At 42.2% G+C, this 21,666-nt stretch overlaps 1 protein-coding gene across 2 annotated transcripts in view; it reads left to right on the forward strand.

Moving 5' to 3' along the window:
• The window catches only part of SEC14L5 (SEC14 like lipid binding 5), an 85,658-nt gene extending 69,239 nt beyond the window's left edge, over positions 1-16,419 (forward strand). Inside the window, exons 11-16 of one of the 2 annotated variants that reach the window (XM_072608219.1) lie at positions 244-415; positions 1,651-1,785; positions 2,343-2,480; positions 2,938-3,165; positions 7,171-7,349; positions 11,957-16,419. In XM_072608219.1, the coding sequence (XP_072464320.1) occupies positions 244-415; positions 1,651-1,785; positions 2,343-2,480; positions 2,938-3,165; positions 7,171-7,349; positions 11,957-11,999 (895 nt within the window). In that variant the 3' untranslated portion in view covers positions 12,000-16,419. Of the gene's footprint in view, positions 1-243; positions 416-1,650; positions 1,786-2,342; positions 2,481-2,937; positions 3,166-7,170; positions 7,350-10,784 lie in introns of both variants that reach the window. The other variant, XM_072608210.1, reaches the window with a different exon arrangement.
• Positions 16,420-21,666: the final 5,247 nt, after the last annotated feature.

Below are 21,666 nucleotides of genomic sequence, written 5' to 3' on the forward strand. Positions count from 1 at the left end.
TCTATTTTTTCTCTCTTTTCTCTTCCATCCCATTCTCCTCTTTTCTATACTCAAACACAGAGCCTTTTTAGACTGTTTCCTCTGTCTGTAGGTCATAGATCTAAGGGGAGATGATAGGGGAATCACTACGTATTGTTGAGGTATGGATGTTTGGGACTTTAGCTGGCTCTGCCCTGCCTGCTTAGGGCTGAGATGGAGGGAAATCCTAGTGTAATGGGTGATTCTTTGGTGTCCTTGGTTCAGTTCCTGGACGTGCCTTGTGGATCTGGAAGGGCTGAATATGCGACACCTCTGGCGACCTGGAGTGAAGGCCCTGTTGCGGATAATTGAAGTGGTTGAAGACAATTATCCAGAGACGTTGGGGCGGCTGCTCATCGTGCGTGCTCCTCGTGTTTTCCCTGTGCTGTGGACATTGGTGAGTGGAAAACAGGAAATAGGTCCCATGTGATCTGAGGCCAATCTCTCAGAGTTCATCTTCATGAGGGAAAGGGATTTTCTCCCCTGAGCTTTCTGCCAGTTTGTCCTCTTTCCTCCGATGTAAGGGGTGTATGTGATGGTAATGATGATAATGATAACTGCAGTAGTATTTATAGAGCACTTTAAGGTTTGCAAAATGCTTTTCATATATCACTTTGAGTCTTATAGCAACCCTGTGAGGTTGGTGCTATTTTTATTTCTGATTTACACGTAGGAAATTAGTCTGACTGAACTCTAATGACTTGCCCAGGGTCCCACAGTTACTAAGTGTCTGAGACAGTCAGTCAGCTAGCATTTATTAAGTACCTACTATGTGCCAGGCACTGTGGTAAGCACTGGGGATGTAAAGAGGCAAAAGACAGGCCCTTGCTCTCAAGGAGCTCGGTCCAGTGGGGGAGATACCATGCAAACAACTACGTACAAACAAGACGTCCACACTGTAAATTGGAGGGAAGACATTGGCATTAAGGGAAATTGGGAAAGACTTCTTGTAGGAGATGATTCAAATTCAGATCTTCCTGACTCCAAAGGTAGCCCTCCATCTACTCTGCCATTTGCCATCTCAATGGAGCAAATGAGGAAGCAACTCTGAGTAGGTCAGAAGTGCTTCTGGATACCATGCTCTGGTATGAGTGCTGAGTGGGCAGTGAGGACACCCTGTGGGGTGGAGATAGGGCAATTTCAAGTATCCTGACAAAGATCAGAGGGTTGGAAAACAACCATATCACAGTCTACCATTTTTTAGCAATGTTGGGCTGAGGAGTACATGGTGGGAGGCTGTGACCAGTTCCCCTTTCTAATCCTCAACTCTGTCCATACGTAGTGGAAGAGTAGGGCACATCCAACTGTTAGATCTAGCATCGGCTCCAGATCTAGCATCGGCTCCAGATCTAGCAGGGATAATATCTTAGGGAAGACAGTGTGAAACAGTGGTGCTAGAAGGGTGCTGGACTTGGAGACAGAGATCTTGAATTCGAATCCTGGCTCTTCACTTCTTATTGGTGTGACCATGAGCACCTCACGTTGGGCCTCAGTTATATGAGACACAGTTGAACTAGATAGCAGTTAATGTCCTATCCAGCCCTGAATCTATAATCTTCTCTTCTTTGGAAGCAATGCAAAACCCTGGAAGTGTGGAAAGCCTCCACTCTCTTCTCCTCCATTACCTTTCAGGTGAGCCCCTTTATCAATGAGAACACCAGGCAGAAATTCCTCATCTATAGTGGCAGCAACTACCAAGGTTCTGGAGGACTTGTAGACTATCTGAATAAAGATGTGATTCCTGACTTCCTAGGAGGAGAATGTTTGGTGAGCATTGCTGGACTGTGGTCCTTATGGAGGGGTAGCATTTGGGAATATAGCCTTTTGAGGATTGTTTCCTGGTTACAAGATTTAATCCTAGAGTTGTAGGACTGGGGTTCTTTTGAAGGGCTACTAGGAGGGATGAGGAAGTAGGGCAGGGTTCTGTCAAGCCTATTAGAAAGAGAGTGGTATGGCAAGCCTGTCCTGTCTATTCCAACATGTTTCCATCTCCCCAGGTAGAATAAGATGGCTGAATTCTGATCCTTGAAGAAAAGGTTGTAGGGGTCTAAGATACCTTTGATCATTCTGAACCTGAAACTTGAACTACCCTTAAGATTGTTCTCAGTGAGCATCCTAAGGGTATAGAAACAGGTCCTAATGGAATTTGAGAGTGATTTGGAAGAGGTACAAAAGATTCTGTGTGTTGGGTAATAGTGAGGCAGGAGGATCCTAAGGGAGAAGGACATATAGTGCAGGGTAGCGGGCATGCTCTGAGAAGTGCTTTCTTGGGAAGATGGGAGCACTGATTTCTGACACTGCTGAATGTGATCTTTCGCTTCCAGTGCAATGTTCCTGAAGGGGGCATCATCCCAAAGGCCCTCTATCAGATTGAAGAGGATCAAGAGAATGCGGATAGGGTCCAGCTATGGACTGAAACTGTCTACCAGTCTGCAAGTGTGTTCCAAGGGGCCCCCCATGAGGTACTTTCTTCTTTTCTTTGGTCTAATGGACCTGATCCAAAAGACTCAGCAAGATGAACTCAGGGGTGTGCTGGAACAAGCTCAAACTGGCTTAAGAGAGCCAGTTGTTAAATTTTTGATGTGACCATTTGTATCTTGGAAAATCTACAAACTCTACAAATCAGGGCTTCATTTATTGTTTTGTTGATTGTCTACACTTAAGAGAGTGATGGAAAAATGTTAATAATGCAGGTTAAATTTAAAAGGATGTCCTGTTTGCATTGCCCCTACTCCTGAGAGCTGGTTGTTAAACATTTACCAGTATACCATTGGATGTGCCTACCTCCTTGGGGAGCCAAAAAGGTTGGGTCATTATATCTCAAATCACTCCTGTTCCTGCAGGGGCTGGGTGAGGGGAGGAAGAGAAGATAATACTCTTCTTGTCTAGCTCCTTCTACCTCACCTGTTTTATGTCTAGATAGCAGTGGAGATTCTGGAGGGTGAGTCAGTGATCACCTGGGACTTTGACATTCTGAGGGGAGATGTGGTATTCAACCTCTTTCACTCCAAGCAAGCACCTGAGCCAAAACCCAGGGAAACCAGGGCTGGGAGCAGTGTGCAGCTCATTGACCCAAGCTGGGTCCTGGGAGTGGATTACAGCCGTGTGGAGTCTCCCCTGGTCTGCCGGGAAGGCGAGAGCATTCAGGTGAGACAGTCTTCTACTGTAACAGCTTAATAACTCGAGAGCTACTATGGCTCCTGGAAACTCTAGAAATTGGCTCACTAGGATGGTCCTCAAATACTTTCCAAGGTATGGTTCCCTTGTTCAGCAAGGGAACTTTGATTTCAGGTAGGTGAAAGGTGTCTAGTTCCACTTTTCCATTCTCTCAGTGTTAAGTGGAGAAAATGAATGGCTGCCTAGACTTGCTACCAGAACCCGACTTTGTTCCTTCCTCTCTGTGATACCTTCCTGTGTTTCTCAGTGCTCCATGTCATTTGGTTAAATAACAAACAACTTGGAGTGCTTATGTGTCTACATGTTGTATATGGTGTATAAAAGAAGAATTGAGTATGGTGGGAACTCACAGAGGTTTTTAGGAGCTGTCAGTATACCCCTGGGATCAATAAATCCATCAGAAGGCATTAATGAAACGTCTGTCATGTGCTAGGTACTGTGCTATGCACAGGAGATGATGCAAAGACAAAAAGGATATAGACCTGTCCTCAAAGAGCTTACGTTTTACTGGGAGGATACAACATGTTCACAGTCTGTTGATGTAGCTGGTCCTTTGTTCTCAAAGGACACCAATGACCTCATGAGGGTGATGTTGTGACTTTCAAGTGAATTGGATTTAAGTAAAGCAGAGCTATGCAAAGTCCTGTTCACAGTCTAGTTATGAAGGCAAGACCATTATATATAGAACAACGAGAGAGCACTGGATTTGAAGCTAGAAGACTTGCATTCAAATTCCTGGCTCTGCCACTTAATGACTGTGTGACCTTAGACAAGTGTCTTTACCCTTCTAGGCCTTGGTTTTCTCATCTATAAAATGGGAGCTAGGCTAGATCGTCAAGGTCTCCTCCAGCTTTCCATCTGTTATCCTGATTAAGAGAGCAATTAAGTGTAAAATTGTGTGGTAACAACCACAGGAGCTTGGAGAATTGAGAGCTGGAGTAGTTGATGAAAGCTTCCTGAAGGTGAGATGGGACTTAAAGCAGGCATAGGATTTGGACAGGAGATAAAATAAGAGAGCGTCCCTGGATGAGAGAAGAGGAGGAACCGAGATATGAAGTCAGGAATGAGCAGGACCTTTTTAGAAAGCAGTGGGGAGATTGCAGTGGTGTAGGTTACTGTGGGCAGGGTGGAACCAGGATTTTTAGGAAAGCCTGGAAACATGATAACAGGAATTTGTACTTGATGTGAGAGACTGGAGGGAACCACTGTAGATTCTTGAGCAAGGGAGTGATACACTAGAAGTGATATTTTAAGATGATTAATTTAGCATTAATTCATTGTTGTTGTTCAGTTGTGTCTTACTATTAGTGACCCCATGGACCATAGCATGCCAGAGTCTTCTATCCTCCACTATCCCTCAAAGTCTGTCCAAGTTCATGTTCATTGATTCCATGACACTATCTATGCATCTCATCCTACTCTGTCCCCTTTTCCTTTTGCCTTCAACTTTTCCCAACATCAGGGTCTTTTCTAATGAGTCCTGTTTCCTCATTATGTGGCCAAAGTATTTAAGCTTCAGCATTTGACCTCCTAGTAAATAGTCTGAATACTGGATTAATTAAGATGATTAATTTGAGATGGTTTGTCTAGGGCAGGTCAGAATAGAGACTCCAGAGAGTCTGGAGGCAAAGAGACCAAGTTAGGAAGCAACTGCAGTAATCAAAGGGTGATGGTAGTGGGAATGATGAGCAAAGCATGACTCTGGAAAACATTCCGAAAGATGAAATGACCCAGTGAGGTGAATGGATAAAGAAATGAAGAAGAATGCATCAAATAGGACTCCCAAGTTTTTCTGTATAAGAAGGTGATAGAAATGGATTACATTGGTTGTTGGTTGGCTTTAGAGCTTGTTGGGTCTGAGATGAAAATGCCTTAGAGAAAGGTGGTAAACAGATGAGGGGACTGAACAGGAAGATGTGTCTTTGGAAGTCATCAGTGTAAAAATAAGTGAGTAAGTGAGCTGTTCTCGGGTGTAGGCGTAGACAGGAGAAAAAAAGGTCAAGGACACAGCTTTGGGTAGAAGGGGAAGATCCAGTTGTTGTCTAGTCAATTAGTCATTTCCAACTCCTCATGACTCCATTTGGGGTTTCCTTGGCAAGGATACTGTAATGATTCGCCATTTTCTTCTCTAGCTCATTTCACAAATGGGGAAACTGAGACAAGCAGGGTTAAGTGACTTGCCCAGGGTCACACAGGTAGTAAAAGTCTGAAGTTGGATTTGAGCTCTGGTCCTCCTGACTCCAGGGCCAGCACCCTGCAGCACCTACCAATCCAGAAGGAGAATCCAGCACAGGTGAACAAAGGAGCTGGCAGAAGAGCAGGAAAGGGCAGAATCACAGGAGCCAAGAAAGGAAAGATTTCTAAGGAGTGGACAGTGAGCTCTATCACATGTGGATGAATGGATGAGAACGAAGATTGACCAGTATGGCCCTGGAGGTGGACTGAAAGGACACAGCAGGAGGAAGAAGCCCATGCTGAGCTGGCTGTGTTCAGAATGCCCAGGAATCTTCTCTAGTAGTATGGTTGATAGTTCTGTGATATTCTTCAGCCCCATAAATAATTTTTATCATTTTTTTTGGTTTGTAGTATTCTAGCAGTGATGCCTCAGAGCTAAATTGGAGCATAATTTGCCAAATGTTTAAAACCCTTATGTACCTGGCATCCTATTTCTTTTAAACCCCAGGCTAATTTTTAAAGGTAGTCTTTAGAATCCATAGTATGTAAGTTAATGCCAAAGCTTTTCACAGTTTAGCTCATGGTTATGATTTACAAAGCATTTTCCTAATAACAACCCTGTGAGGTAGGTAGTGTATGTATAATCACCATTTACATATGGGGAAAATGAGGCTCAGAGATGTGAGGAACTTCTCCCAGGGTCAAACATCTAGAAGGTGTCAGAGCTAGAATTCAAGCCAAGGGTTCCAAGTCCAAGTGATCTTCTCACTGTCTCATTCAGTCTTTTAGAAACTGCTAGTTTGGGCTTTTGGGAGACCTCAACCAACCCTAAGCACTGATCCATTCACAAGCATATATTAAGCACCTTTTATGTGCCAGGTTATATGCGAGGTTTGGGAGATGGTACAAAGGCAAAAGTGAGACATCTACCAGGGGTGGGGAACCTGTGACCTCCAGGCCAATTATGACCTTCTAGGTCCTCAAATGTGGTCCTCTCACTGAATCCAAACTTCATAGAATAAATCCCTTTATTAAGGGGATTTGTTCTGTAAAACTTGGTCTCATGAGGACCACACTTGAGGACCTAGAAGGCCATAAATGGCCTGGAGGCCACAGGTTCTCTACCCCTGAGAGACCCTTTCCTGAGGGAATTTATATTTTGCTGGTGAGAAACAACAAATTCACGTAAGATTGATACAAAATAAGTACAAAGGTACTTTGGTGATGGTGAGGCACTAAAAACGAGAGTAGGATAGACCTCTTAAAGGACTTGGATTGAGCCTTGAATATTCCAAGAGGTAGAGGTGATGAAAAGGTGTTCCAAGAGACAGAGAGAATTCTATCCACATGGGACAGACTGTGTGAAGGCCTGGAGATGTGGTGTTGTATATGGGGAATCCCAAGTAAAAACAGCAAGTTTGACTGTAGTGTGGAGTATGCAGGGGAGAGCAATGTGTAACCAGCCTGAAAAAATGAGTTGGAATCAGACTCTGAGGACCTCTTAATGCCAAAAAACAGAGCGTGCATTTCAGTGCCTTAGTTTTACAGATGAAGACACTGAGGGATCTTAAATGGCTTGTCTAAAGTTGCATGGGTAGGAAGCTATGAAGCATCAGGCACAGTCTTCTGTCCTCTTTCCGCTTATACCTTTGCCATACTGGCCAGGGAGAGCTCCTATAAATTCATGATCAGAGGAATGACATGGTCAGAGCTGTAGTTTGGGGATATCAATTTGGCAGCTCTATGGAGGGGTTCGTCCCATGGAGGAGCCTAGCTGGGACACAGCTCTCTCTATTTCAGGGTTCCCACGTGACTCGTTGGCCAGGCTTCTACCTGCTTCAGTGGAAGATGGCCACTCCTGTGGCCTGTGCAGCCAGCAGCCTCCCTCGAGTGGATGACGCCCTGACATCTGTGCAAAGCCCTGGTCGCAAGTGTAAACTGCTATACTACTATGAGGTCCTTGCATCTGTAGACTTCAGGTAGGTACCGTGGGGTTGGGTTATCTGGGAAGGGAAGGCATTTAGCTGAGGAAGACAAAATTGATTAGAATCATCTTTGTACTAAATCACATTCAAAAATTGCTTAAGGTTTATAAAGTGCTTTACACCCATCATCTCATTTGATCCTCACAATAGGCCTGTGTGATAAGTGCCACTATAACCATTCCCATTTTACAGAGGGAGAAATTGAGGCTCAGAGATACTTAATGACTTTTTCAAGGTCATGCTCTTCGTGTCACATAGCTACTGTGTTTGAGTCAGATCTCAAATGGAGGTCTTCCTGCTTCCAAGTTTATCACTTTATCCACTGTGCCTTAAGATCTCATAAGTTACTGCCTTATATAAGTTGATAAGCCCCTACCTGAAGTCAGGACATTTTTTAAAAAAAAGGTTTTGATGAAGTTAGAAAAAAATTCTTATCAATAACTGACAGATAGACATAGCAGTCATGTTCTGAGATTTACGACCAGGGATGATGGATCTAGGGAAAAGAGAGTATATTGGGAAACTGAAAAAAGGCTTCCAGCTTAACCTGTGAGCATCATGAACATTTTCATATGTGGAGGAACATGTCTCTCTGAAGCCATTAAAAAAGAGAGAGAGACGTGGACCACTCAGTAGGGCAAGGCTGTTTGATAAAATTCAGCAATTATTTCTTCAAAGTCTGCTATGTGCAGGGCACTGTGCTTTGAGAACATTGAGGCTACAAAGAAAAACAACAACATACTCACTGCCCTTGAGTAGCATTATAATGTTTTAGGGAGGGAAAGGACATGTAAACAAATAAGCATAATTTTTTACAAGATGAAGTGTAATGGGAACAAAAGAGAGATCCAGAGTTCTAGAAAACTTTAAGTATAGAGAAAACACTTTGAATTGGAGAGAAATAAGGAAGGCTTCATGGAGCAGGTGACAATTGGGCTTAGTCTATAAGGAAGGATCTCAGAAGGGAGAGATAAGGAGGGAATATATCCCATGGAAGCATGGAAAATGTGACTTTCATGTATACACAAAGGCAGGAGATGACAGGACTATCTAGTCCTCATTCTGTCTGGAAAGTTAGAGTAGATGAAGGGAAGTGATATGGAATACAGATGGAGAGGTAGGTTGAAGTCAGATTGTAAAGGACTTTCACAACTAAACTAAGGATTTTGTGTTTTTTCCTGTTGACTTTGGGGAGCCAGCTGAAGGTTGTTGAATGGTGGAGTGGCGCATTCATTAGGATGGTTATTTTTGCAGCTCTGTGAAGGATGCGTGATTGGGGGAACAGACTAAAAACAGGAAACCAATTGAGATGCTATTGTTATAATTCAGGCCAAAGGAGATGAGGCACTAGGCCAGGGTGGCTGAGAGGAGCAGAGAGAGGGGGATGGATATGAGAGAGATGGCGAAAGTAGAACTGATTAGATTTGGCACTTGATTTGATTTGGGGGATGAGAGAGAAGGCAAATAGGATATTCAGATTATGAGCCAGAGTTAAATTCACTTCAAGAAGAATTTATTAAATAGTTAATACTACCAGGTGAGGTGCTACGTGTGCAAAATAAAGAGACACCAAGCAAAACTGTCCGTCTTCAAGTAGTTTACATTCTGCTTGAGGAATGGTAATAGAACGGGTAAATGGGGAGGAGATTCAGGTTTAGAAGTAAGATAGATGTTCAGTTTAGGATTTTGGAGCATAAATTTAGAACTGGGAAGGATCTCAGAAGAAAAGTCAAGTCAAGAAGCTTTGATTAAGCTCTTATTATGTGCCAGGCATTGTGCTTGAAGTCTGTTCCCTTCATTTTACAGATGACAAGAGTGAGGTCCAAAGAAGTCAAGTGAGTGGTCCATCCACGATCACTATGATAAACACAAGAGTAAAGATTTGAACTCAGGTCCTCTAAATTCAAGTTATGTGTTCTTTTCACTGAGTTGAAAGTAGTAGGTAGGACATATCAGTGGAGATTCATCAGTTAGGTGAGATGTGAGAAGGAGATATGAGTCAGGAGATATGTGACCAGAACTCAGGGGAGAAATGGGGGTTTTCTTGTCCCCTTCTTGATAGGTTCTGGGTTTGATTCTTCTTTATCCTCTTCCCGTCCTCCCCCCATAGGTACAGGTAATGTTTTAGTGCTATACGTGAAAGAATACAAATTTCACTGCCTTCTTTTTCATTTGTTTTTAAAAATTAGCAGGCATTTATTATTTCTCCCTCCCACTTCCATCCCTAATTGAAAAAGAAAAACAAAGCCCCTATAAACAGATGCACATGTCAAACAAACAAAAATTCCCACATTGGCTATGTCCAGAACCATCTCATTCTGGTATTCACTGCTTCTTTGCTTCTAAATTAGTAGACACTGCCTTAAAACAAACCCCAACAAAAAGACAACCAAACAAAAAACACTTCCCCCTAAGCAATCAGCTTTTCAATCCTTAATAAATACAAAGAGCTCGCTTGAGGAAAAAAAAATTGTTTTTAAAATGTCCTCCATAAAGAGTTCTGGGAAAACAATCCATTGAGGAACATCTGTAGCACTGTTTAAAGGCTGGCCCTAATATCCATTTTCTAGCTTTGCTGATTCTCTGCAGAGAATCCTCCCCTAGAGGGAGCTTCTGAGACAGACACTCCCTCTTTGGGAATGTTACCTGCACCCATTAACTTTAGCATGGAGCACCCTGGGATTTGAGAAGATGGAAGGATTCAGGAGACCTCTGTGGAGAATCCCTCATGAATGATTTGCAGGGTCATCACAGGGTGGTTGTGACTTGTTCTAATGGAGCGGTCAGTGTTCTGCAGCTTGTGCACAGATTGTACTCCTTGCTTGTATTTTCTGGTCTAGTAGTCTAGAATCTAAAATCATTGCTCTGATTCTTTACTGGTTTCTTAGCGATATGAGTCTCCCAGAATCTGCTGCATTATTTTCATTTGTTTTTCCCTTTGATACTTCATACGGGGACGACTGTGATTCTCAGTCATATTAAAGGTATTCTGCAGCCTCATTTCTAACAGTAAGGTTTTCCCTTCTACTGGCATATCTTCATTCGTTCAGCAAGCATTTACTTGCTCACCTACTAGGTGCCAGGCACTGTGTTAAGTACTGGGGACACAAGGACAAAAACGAAACAGTCCCTGCCTTGAAGAAGTTGACATGGTGAGGAAGAGTATGAACACAGAAAAGTAAAAACACAATGTATGCCACATATGCCGTAATATACCTGAAGGGGTCAGGAAAGACTTCCTGTAGGGGGTGATGTGTAAGCTGAGTTTTGAAGGAAGCTGGGGATTCTTCCAGGTGGAGGTGTAAAGGAAGTGAATTCCAGGCATGTGGGAATAACTCATTCAAAGGCACACAGAGAGGAGATGTCTTGGGCACTGGGGCCATGTGACCATGAAGATGTAATGAGTAGCTCTGGGCTCTTCCTTCCCAGGGGATCCATGTCCAGTCTGGAGTCCTGTACCAGTGGTTTTTCCCAGCTCAGTGCTACTACAACTTCTTCTAACCAGTCCCAGAGCGGCTCCCTCATCTCCAGATAGCCGGGTCTGAGCCATGTTGGGGATCCTGCTGTACTCCGGCGCCTGGAAGTGTCCAGAGCCAGAAATCCTGCCTAAGCTGAGGGCCAAGACCATAAGGACTGGTGGCCTGGGTTCAGAGAGTTGCCAGAGTTGGTAGCTCTCTGGAGTCTACCATGATAATCAGCTCATATTTCGGTTTTATAGTAGGTGCATCTGAGTTTGTGGCAGATGCCTTGTTAACAAGACTTAACAATTCTAACTTAGTCATTTTGAATGAGCCCCTTCTAGTCTCTACTATGCCCCCCATCCCCCAAATCTGAACCTGTGATTTTATCATGGTAGGGAGCTCCTAGTATGGAGACTTCCTCCACTGATGCACATCACTGGAGGCATTAAATCAGGTAACTTGCCATGAACACACACCTAGTACATGTCAGAGGCAGGACTTCAACGCTCATCTTCCTGACTACAAGGCTGACATTCTCTCTCCACTACCCCCCTCTGCTTCTCATTCCCATGTGTGTACTATTATATCCTGAAGTTAATGGCAATTTCCCCAGACCTAGCCTTCCAGCAGCAAGTTTGGGATCAGCTCTGTAAAGATGGGTCTATACAAGGGTACACCTGATAGAATATCATCCTTTGTATTAAAGATGACACATGGGAGGCCGGGGAAATTTTGTTGTGCAAGTAGAAGTTCTTTTCTTCTCTAGAGTAAAACCAAACCAAAGTAACAGTGCCAGCTCTGATCTGATCCCAGAGGGGACTGTTGAGCTGATCTGGTCTTCTGAGGGTCCCTGGGAGATAATTTCTGAACCAGAGAGAAATCATCTCCTTCCTCTGTACCAGCAGAATGATCTTACCAAATTTACTTCCTTATCGATCCATATTCTGCCTTGGCGTCATGGGGTGGGTAGGGGTGAGGGTAAGGTTGGAGGGAATATAGTATTTATTTAGCCATTAGGACTTATTCACAGGAAGGTAAGTGTTTTCTCTATAGCCATAGCCTTAACTGAGCCTTTTCCAAGTGCTGGGATGTGTAACCATCGGAACTGTACAGACTGCAAATATATCCACCTCAATGTAGGAACTGCATTTCGGGGCATGGAACACGAGGACTTCCACACTAATTCAAAACTCGGAGAAGAAGGGGAACTGTCTGTCCTTCCTAGAGCATCCTTTCTCCCACCTGTCCTGCACAGAGCCGAGCTGCCCAGTGATCCTTGGGCCTTTGACGATGAGTACCTGTCAGCTCATCCCTTTCCTTCTCAGGTATATGAGCAATAAGTCATGTCAAAGGGCTAAAGGAAAGCAGATACCTTTTCCTGAAATACTTAAGGTACATTTTTGTACTTCAGAGCCTACCTCTCTCTTGGAGAGCTGCTCTGTGTGTGTGTGTGTGTGTGTATGTGAGTGTGTATGTATGTGTGTGTGTGTGTATGTGTGTGTGTGTGTGTGTGTGTGTGTGTGTGTGGGTATGTGTGTGTGGGGTGTGTGTGGGTGTGGGTGTGTGTACTTGTATGTGTGTGGGATTGGAGGGAAAAGGTTCTAAAACTTTTTAATTCCAAGATTTATTTATTACTGAGAATAGACTGCATGCTGTAAAATATATTTGAACATATTTATTTCTATTTTGGCTAAAAACTATTAAGTTATGGACATACCTATCTTTTGGAATAAGCTGACTTTTTAAAAAAATTTACACAGTTCTGAAAATCTAATGTAACACTCTGGAGGATTAGGTCTCTGCTTCCAGCTTCATTCTCCTCAAGGATCAAAAGGACGATTTAGTGCTTACTCCTTCTGTTAAGACCCACACCCTTGCTTCTTCATGACTTGTGAGAGACCAGAGATTGTAATCCATCTCTGCAAGTCCTGCATGAGGTATTGTGTCATGGTAGGGCATGAAAGGAGAGCATTTCATTCTCTTGCAATACCAGAGACAGTCTTAATGTGTGAAAGTTGAATGATCCAATCAGACAGATTCCTTGAGTGTGGATGGATGAGTAAAATCCTTCTTTAAATGGAATTGTAAATACTTTGTGATTGGGCAGGGGTGGGAGGTTGGGGGGGGGCGAGGAAGAGGGTAAGAAGGGAAGGAGAACATGTTTTTGGAATTAGCGCCCAAAGACTCTCTTCCATTTCATTGTATGGTTTTGGCACAGAGATTTCAGGCTACCTCTACCTTATTCCTCTCTCTTCTTGATAATAGCCAATGGGAGTGATAAGGGTGGGAGGGCCTGAATGGCACAGCTGGTGCTTCCCATCCATACCAGGGACTCTTCAAGACCAGTACCCACAATCTGATCTTAACTGGTGGGCATGTCCTTTTACTTTTGGTAAACTATAATATCCAAACTCAGGGGCTGCTTAGATAAAAGAATTCTAGGCTTCTGCTTTCCAAGATTACCCTTGCACTGAGGCCCTGAGGGGGACTGAGAACAGTCCTTGGATTGAAATTTTCTTTGGCCATCTTGTTCATTGGCCCAGTGGAGTCAGGGCTAAAGACACTAAAGGAGCCTGTTCACAAGAGCACTTTGTATTTCTAACACTTTGCACTTCTAATGCTTTTCATCCAAAGATTAGATGGCATTCGTCCAGCGTACTCACCACTTTGTTCCTGGGGCAGAGGTGTGCTGAGACACAGAGCACCAGAGCATTGGGTTCTAAGAAAACCAAAAACTCAGCTAGGAACTAGAATAATGTTTTTCTTGGGATTTTTAATTATGAGAAATACTGTATTATTTTGGCCAGGCATCTCATCCCTTTAGATATCTTTAATCTCCTCTCCCTTTTCCTATCCAGCAGGAAAATCAACTGAGACATTTTTTCTTCCTCCAGTTAAGAGAGCATTTCTTCCTGTAAACCACTCACAGAATGGAAGCTGGGCAAGTAAAGTAGGACAAGAGTTACCTTATTAGTGTTTTATCTGGATTTCCCCCTCACTTTCATGAGACTGTTATTTTCTAGCCAGGTATCATTGCTTCTGGAGTCTTATCAGACTAGAAGTATAGCTGTGAGGGGGCAATTTCCCATGTGCATAGATCTAATAAGTTGGGGATCCTTAGTCTCAGACCAGAATCTACTTGTTTTAGAGAGAGCCCAAAGGAGATGGATCTGGGAGCTGTAGCTGGCATGCAGACAGGTATCTGACTACATTTTTCTGGGAAAAAAAAAGCTTCCTTGTCCCAGAACAATAAATTTCTAGTTAAGGGTCAGAGAGTTGCTCTTTGATTGCCTACAAAAGGATTCATTTCCACTGGGCGGTGACAGCACAGGTAAATCCCAGGTATTACAGCCTGTTCTTTTGCTTGATAGGAATCAGAGGTTCACCTCCAATTTACTGTGGGACTAGGGTAGAAAAGTTCCGTTACCAGTCTGACGGCAGCAACCATGCTCTGCTAGTTCTAATTACTTTGCAAAAATAAAATATGTGCTTAACTTGATTGATTTTCTCGATTTCTTTTTATCTTTGGTTGGGTAACTAGCTTGGTGTAATGGAAAGAACGTTGTGACCTCAGGGACATCATTTATTTCCCTGAGGCCTCCAGTTACTCTTCCGAAAATGAGGGAGTTAGATTAGATGATCTTGGGATTTGGGGGGGAGGAGGGGCTCTAAATCCTTTGAGCTAAAAAGATTTTGTGATTAAAAGATTTTTCCTCTTGAAAAGTGGACCTGTCTCAGGAAAGTTATAGGGTAGAGTTTTGTTTTGTTTTTTTGGCGGGGGGGGTATGCAGTGAGGTCCAAGAATAAAGCTCAGTGACTCAAGGGTACTTGATATTGGCTGTTTAACAAGCTTCTATCTGTTAGACTCTTAGATATGTTGATCTCTGCTGGAAGAGACCTACCTACTTCCTGGAAGCTTCATATTACTGGATAAATCCCATGGGGCTCTGTGTGTGTGAAGGCACAGCTAGCTCCCTTGTGTTTTCTTGAAACTGAGGAAGAACCCTCTAGTACTGGCTGACTCTTCCTTGTCTGCTGGTTTAAGCATATGCCTGTTGGGGCTTCCATGGATACCAAGTGGGGTGGTGTCTCAGTGTTGTCACCCTGATTTTGTGGAAGTTTTAGCTATGGCTGGCAGGAGTTAGAGGATAAAAAGCAGATATCACAGTGCACTGGCTAGGGGTCAGAGTGGATGGCTTTTAAGGAAACTCATTCAACAAATGCTTATTAAGTGCCTACCATGTATCGGGTACTATCCCAGGCATCCAGGATGACAGTCCCTACTGTCAAAATGCTTACATTCAACTGGGAGAGAGAAGGAATAGGAAGACAAAATTATACAAAAAAAGGAAATACAAAATAAAAATGAGTATTTTTTTTTTTTTGGCAGGGATGGCCACAAGCAATTGAGGAGATTGGGAGTGATCTTGTTTGGGTGGTAGCACTTTAACTTAGACTTGAAAGAAGTAAGGGATTCTGCAAAGCAGAGAGGAGGAAGAGGGACTCTATTCTAAGCATGGGAAAAACGACCTTTACAAATCCATAAAAACCAAAGGGCATTTTTCCAAGATCCCACAGTTTTATGAATAATATGCATGAGATAAGTTGTAAATGTTTGTGTGACTAGTAATATCTGCACTGCAAATAGAACTGTCAAGTTACTTTATGCTCTAGTTACAAATTTGGGCATGATAAAACCACAGATGTGTTTTGGGGCTTGTTTTTACATCTGGTTAACAGGATAGAGGGCAACTCTCACACCTTCAGAACTGAGATTCCATGTAAACAAAACCACCACTGACTGGTTCTCTCCCATGTGGAGACTCTGTTTAATAATGATCGTTGATGATTTTTTTTCCTGGAAAGGTTTTAGAGTTCTCTAGGACTGTTTTCCTCCCATTTTCTCCACTCTTATCCCATCACTCTGAATCTGAGCTCTGCAAATGAATGAATCTAAAATGTACCAAGGTATTGGGATATTCTACTGAGGGCAGAGAGGAATTATGTCATTGCTCTGAAAAAACAAATCAAGTAGGTCTCTGGTAGGCAGGTAACTGTCAGATTGTATACCAGACATAAGTTCTCAGGGCTCGAGGGTATATACTTGATCTTTCAGAGTATGTAGGTATGATATGCCCAGGACTGAATTTTCAGTGCTGGGAGAGTATCCCTCACCCTGCCAAATGTTATAGCTGCAAGCGTGATGATCACAAAGAAAGCTGTTAGTTAAGAATGGCAATTTCGAAGTCCCACCCAATTTTGCTTGGGATATTGCCCTAGCTTCTCTGCATGTGGTTTCTTCTAAGCTCTTGGAATGTTGACCTTAATATTGTATCTGCACCCAAGTTTAGAGAATAAAAGAATATTTTCTGAGTATAAAGGCCTGGCATTATTATTGCATGTCTAACCAATCCCCGCTTCCCTAACAATCATGACAAAATGTTTTGGGGTAGCCCAGCGGATCAGGTAGATTGCTTAATAGAAAACAAAATGTCTTATATAAAAATGTTTATTATAATGTGAGCACCCGATATCTGGAGATACTATGTCGACAAGATTAATGTTTACATTTCCGTAAGAACTGATTAAAATTTTAAACACTCTTTTGGCTCCTTTTCTTCCTTAATAAATGCATTTTATTTTTGGCTGTATCTGTAATTTCATTGATAGAGGGAGCTTGCTCACCAGAAATTCGCTCTATACATATTACCTTAGAGAGCCCTGAAGGGTGACATGTTTTGTCTGGATTCACAAAGCCAATGTGTGTTAGAGAATGCAGGTCTTCCTGACTCTGAGGCCAGCTTTCAACAAAGGCATTACCAATAAAAAATGGTTCTGTGAAATACTTCCTAGACCAAATAGACCGTTCAAAGGGCACTATGCTGGTATAATCTGTTTTTGAAAAGTCATAATGACTTTCATTTTATTGGTCTTTCTCCTCACATCCAGGGATACCCCAGTTCACCTTATTGCATCAAGAGATGGGCTACGTATAGATTTTAAGGGCCTTATGGAATAACAGGCTTTTGTACCTGTGACTGAGGTGGATAGTCATGGAAACCACAAATATGAATTTGGACAGACTTTGAGAGATAGTGGAGGGTACAAGGGCCTAGTGTTTTATGATCTATGAGGTCACGAAGAGTCAGAAATGACTGAACGATTAAACAACGGCTTGATTTCCTGAACAGGGACTTTGTTTACATCTACATCTGCGGCACTGGAGACATGCCTGTGTTTGTGAGTAAGGGAAATAGCCTCTTCTGAGACTTTCCTACCTTCTGCTTTAACATGTAACTACTCACCCTCTTCACTGCTCTCCCTCTTCTTTAGGCAGACACAATGACTATAAGTCTCCTCCTTTGGCTAAGGGCTGCAGTGACCCAAAGCTTCAGCATTCAGAACTGAGCACTGTATTATAGGTATAAGAATTATTAGCTTCTTTCAGGCAGGGGGAGTGTGAATGCGAAGGGAACATAAGGGAATTTTGTTGTTTAGTTGTTTTCAGGTGTGTCTGACTCTTCATGACCCCATTTGGGGTTTTCTTGGCAAAGATACTGGAGTGGTTTACCATTTCTTTCTCTAGCCCATTTTAAAGATGAGGCAACTGAGGCCCAGGGTTACACAGCTGGTAAGTGAGGCCATATTTGAACTCAGGTCTTCCTGACTCCAGGGTTGGCACTTATTTCACTACACCACCTAGCTGTTCATGTTTAAGGGAATAATAACTCCTCAAAAATATGGGAGGTAGAATTCAGAGGACAAGCTTCTACTTTTCCTCTTTCCAGTCATTTGAGACCTTGGGGAAAAACTGAACTTTTCTGGATGAACTTCAGGCAGCCTCAGAATCAAAACCATAAGAGCAGATAAGGGTTATGGATGTGACTAAAGGTTAAGAAAGGGAACACTTTCCAAACTAAGGGTCAGTAAAACTCTCTAGGTAATCAGATTCACAATAATCAAAGACCTATTTACCAGTATTGCCAAGTTTGCCCATCCACAAAGAACAGTACCAGTCAGCCCTCCTTGTCATATCCCAGAGCTGACAAAACTGATATCACACAGACTTCGTAAAGGAGTCTAGGGAAAAGTGCCCAAATTTTTTTTCCTGAAGGTATGATAAGCTTAATCCTAGGTTCCAGTTTGTAAGTTATTAAGGTGCAGGCAAAGAGACACATAGTGGAGTTATGAATTAGTGCAGCCATTCTGGAAAACAATTTGTAATTATACCCCCATATTGACTAAACTGTGTATATCCATTGATACAGTGATACCATTACCAGGTCTATGCCAGGGAGATCAAATAAAGAGAAAAAGTATACATATATATATGTACACACACACAGTATATATATATACATACATACATACATACATATACATATATATATATATATAAGAATATGCATAACAACTCTTTTTGTCTTAGCAAAGAAATGGAAACCCAGGGAATGCCCATCAACTAGGAAATAACTGAACAAATTGTGGTATGTGTGCAATGGAATACTATTGTGCTGTAAGAATGGTGAAAAGGATGATTTCAGAGAAGCCTGGAAAGGCTTGTATAGGCTGATGAAGAATGAAGAGAGCAGAACCAGGAGAACAATTTATATTGCAACATCCGTATTGGACAAATGAACAATTTTGAAAGAATTAAGTGCTCTGATCAATGCCAAGCTCAGTCATTATTCCAGAGCACTGATGATGAAGAATTTTACTCATCTTCTGGCAGAGAGGTGATGGACTAATAAGCAGAATGAGCCACCTGTTTTTTTGGGCGTGGCCAATATAAGTATTGGTTTTGCCTGACTATGTTTACTTGTTACAAGGGTTGTATTTTTGTTTTGACTTTTTCCCATGGTGGATGATGGAGCGATCTAAAGGTAAAAAAAAAAAATGCTTGGTAATTTAAAAAAATAAAATTTAACTGTAAAAAATGTTATTGCAAGTTTTCTTTCCACGTCTCCACTGTCTACTTGTCCAACTCTCAGTAACCAAAACCCTCTGTTCACTAGCTTGATTCTTCATGTTTAGCATATCGTCCTCAAACAGGTAGTTGGAGTGGACTTCACCCTCACACAGTGGGAGAGTAAAGAATCTTTCCATCATCCACGGCAATTATTTCTCCAGAGGGAACAGGTAATAGAGCAATTGTCTGGATAGGATTTCAACCCCCATTCAGGCTGCTAGTGTCATCCTTACATTTTAGGAAAACACCTGCATTAGCAAAAGTAGTGATGAGCCACAGCTTAAAGCTCTGTGGAGCCATATTTTTTCCCACTCTGGATAAGGATAAAGATATCTTAGGGTAGGAGGCAGACAAGATGTCATCCTAAGGAGGCCCTTACCAATTTCTGTTCTCCTTTTCAGGAGTGATTTATCCACCCTAGTTCAATTATCTCCCTATCCATAGAGGAGCCCTTCTCTATACAAGTGTAACATATTGTCCGGGTCCCTATGTCTCTAGGTCCATTGTTTCCATTCCAGCCTCCTGGAACTGCTCATCTGATGCTCGTTACTCACTATATTCCCTAGGTGATATCCTGTATTCATGTGACAGAAGGCACCATTTGACATGAATTGATCGTTAATTTATGAAATTATAAAGTGGGGACAGACACGCTTGGTTCTTTGGGTACTCACTGGGAAAGACAGAAGATATGAGGGCAAAAAGCTCATAAAGGCAGAGACAAACAGTGAAAGAGATACTTAGGCAGATTGTGTGGGCCTGGATGGGGGAACTGGATGTCAAAGAAAGGCAGAGTGAGGAAGATGATGGGGAGGCAGAGAACATCACTCAGCCATGGATTACAGTTGGGAGCACTAAGCAGCATGTACCTAATGGAGATGGAACACTGTGTGGGATGGGGGTGGGGAGGAGTTTGAGGTCTCATTTTTATAGCTTTTTTGGGGGAAGGGGAAACAGAACAAATCCTATCTGTGCCACCTTGGTGTCAGTTCACTAACATAATCAAAATCTTCTCAGTAAAACTTCAAAATTCCGTCTCAAAACCTATTGGATGTTCTGCTGGTCTGGAGCTGGAGATCTGAATTTTGTCTGGAATTTACATATCATATTTACATGTCTTACATACAATTCATATCCATAGAACCTAAGGGTTCTATAATAGCAGTACCTAGATGGATTCTGCTGATTCATCACATATTACCATGATGTGAATTTTGTAATACAATTTGTAAATTCTGCTCCTTTGATCTTTGGGACAGTTTGTACATGACTTCAGTTCCCCTTTGCAATCTTGCTCTTTTATACTGGTTATTTATAAGCTTATAATGACTAGAAGGGGGTGGTGGTGATCAGGAAGACCAGAATAAGATGATTTTTTAAAATTTATTTATTTAACTTCTAACATTCATTTTCACAAAATTTTGGGTTCCAAATTTTCTCCCCATTTGTTCCCTCCCCTCACCCCAAACACCAAGCATTCTAATTGCCCTTATCACCAATTTGCCCTCTCTTGTATCATCCCTCCCTTCCCTTGTCCCCATCTTCTCTTTTGTCCTGTAGGGCCAGATAACTTTCTATACCCCATTACCTGTATTTCTTATTTCCTAGTAGCAAGAACAGTACTCGACAGTTGTTCCAAAAACTTTGAGTTCCAACTTCTCTTCATCCCTCCCTCCCCACCCATTCCCTTTGGGAAGGCAGGCAATTCAATATAGGCCATATCTGTGTAGTTTTGCAAATGACTTCCATAATAGTCATGTTGTGTAAGACTAACTATATTTCCCTCCATCCTGTCCTGACCCCCATTGCTTCTATTCTCTCTTTTGATCCTGTCCCTCCCCAAGAGTGCTGACTTCAAATTGCTCCCTCCTCCCCTTGCCCTCCCTTCCATCATCCCCCCCACCCTGCTTATCCCTTTCTCCCCCACTTTCCTGTACTGTAAGATAGGTTTTCATACCAAAATGAGTGTGCATTTTATTCCTTCCTTTAGTGGAATGTGATGAGAGTAAACTTCATGTTTTTCTCTCACCTCTTTTTTTCCCTCCACTAAAAAGTCTCTTGCTTGCTTCTTTTATGAGAGATAATTTGTCCCATTCCATTTCTCCCTTTCTCCTCCCAATATATTTCTCTCTTACCCCTTAATTTCATTTTTTAAGATATGATCCCATCCTATTCAATTCACTCCGTCCTCTGTGTGTGTGTGTGTGTGTGTGTGTGTGTGTGTAATCCCACCAACTACCCAGATACTGAAAAGTTTCAAGAGTTACAAATATTGTCTTTCCATGTAGGAATGTAAACCGTTCAACTTTAGTAAGTCCCTTATAACTCCTCTTTGCTGTTTACCTTTCCATGCTTCTCTTCATTCTTGTGTTTGAAAGTCAAATTTTCTTTCCATCTCTGGTCTTTTCATCAAGAATGCTTGAAAGTCCTCTGTTTCATTGAAAGACCATTTTTTCCCCTGAAGTATTATACTCAGTTTTGCTGGGTAGGTGATGCTTGGTTTTAGTCCTAGTTCCTTTGACTTCTGGAATATCATATTCCACACCCTTCGATCCCTTAATGTAGAAGTTGCTAGATCTTGTGTTATCCTGATTGTATTTCCACAATACTTGAATTGTTTCTTTCTAGCTGCTTGTAATATTTTCTTCTTGACCAGGGAACTCTGGAATTTGGCCACAATGTTCCTAAGAGTTTCTCTTTTTGGATCTTTCAGGTGGTGATCAGTGGATTCCTTGAATACTTATTTTGCCCTCTGGTTCTAGAATCTCAGGGCAGTTTTCCTTGATAATTTCATGAAAGATGATGTTTAGGCTCTTTTTTTGATCATGGCATTCAGGTAGTCCCATAATTTTTAAATTGTCTCTCCTGGATCTGTTTTCCA

Source organism: Notamacropus eugenii, chromosome 1, assembly GCF_028372415.1.
Source record: "Notamacropus eugenii isolate mMacEug1 chromosome 1, mMacEug1.pri_v2, whole genome shotgun sequence".
Lineage (NCBI taxonomy): Eukaryota > Metazoa > Chordata > Mammalia > Diprotodontia > Macropodidae > Notamacropus > Notamacropus eugenii.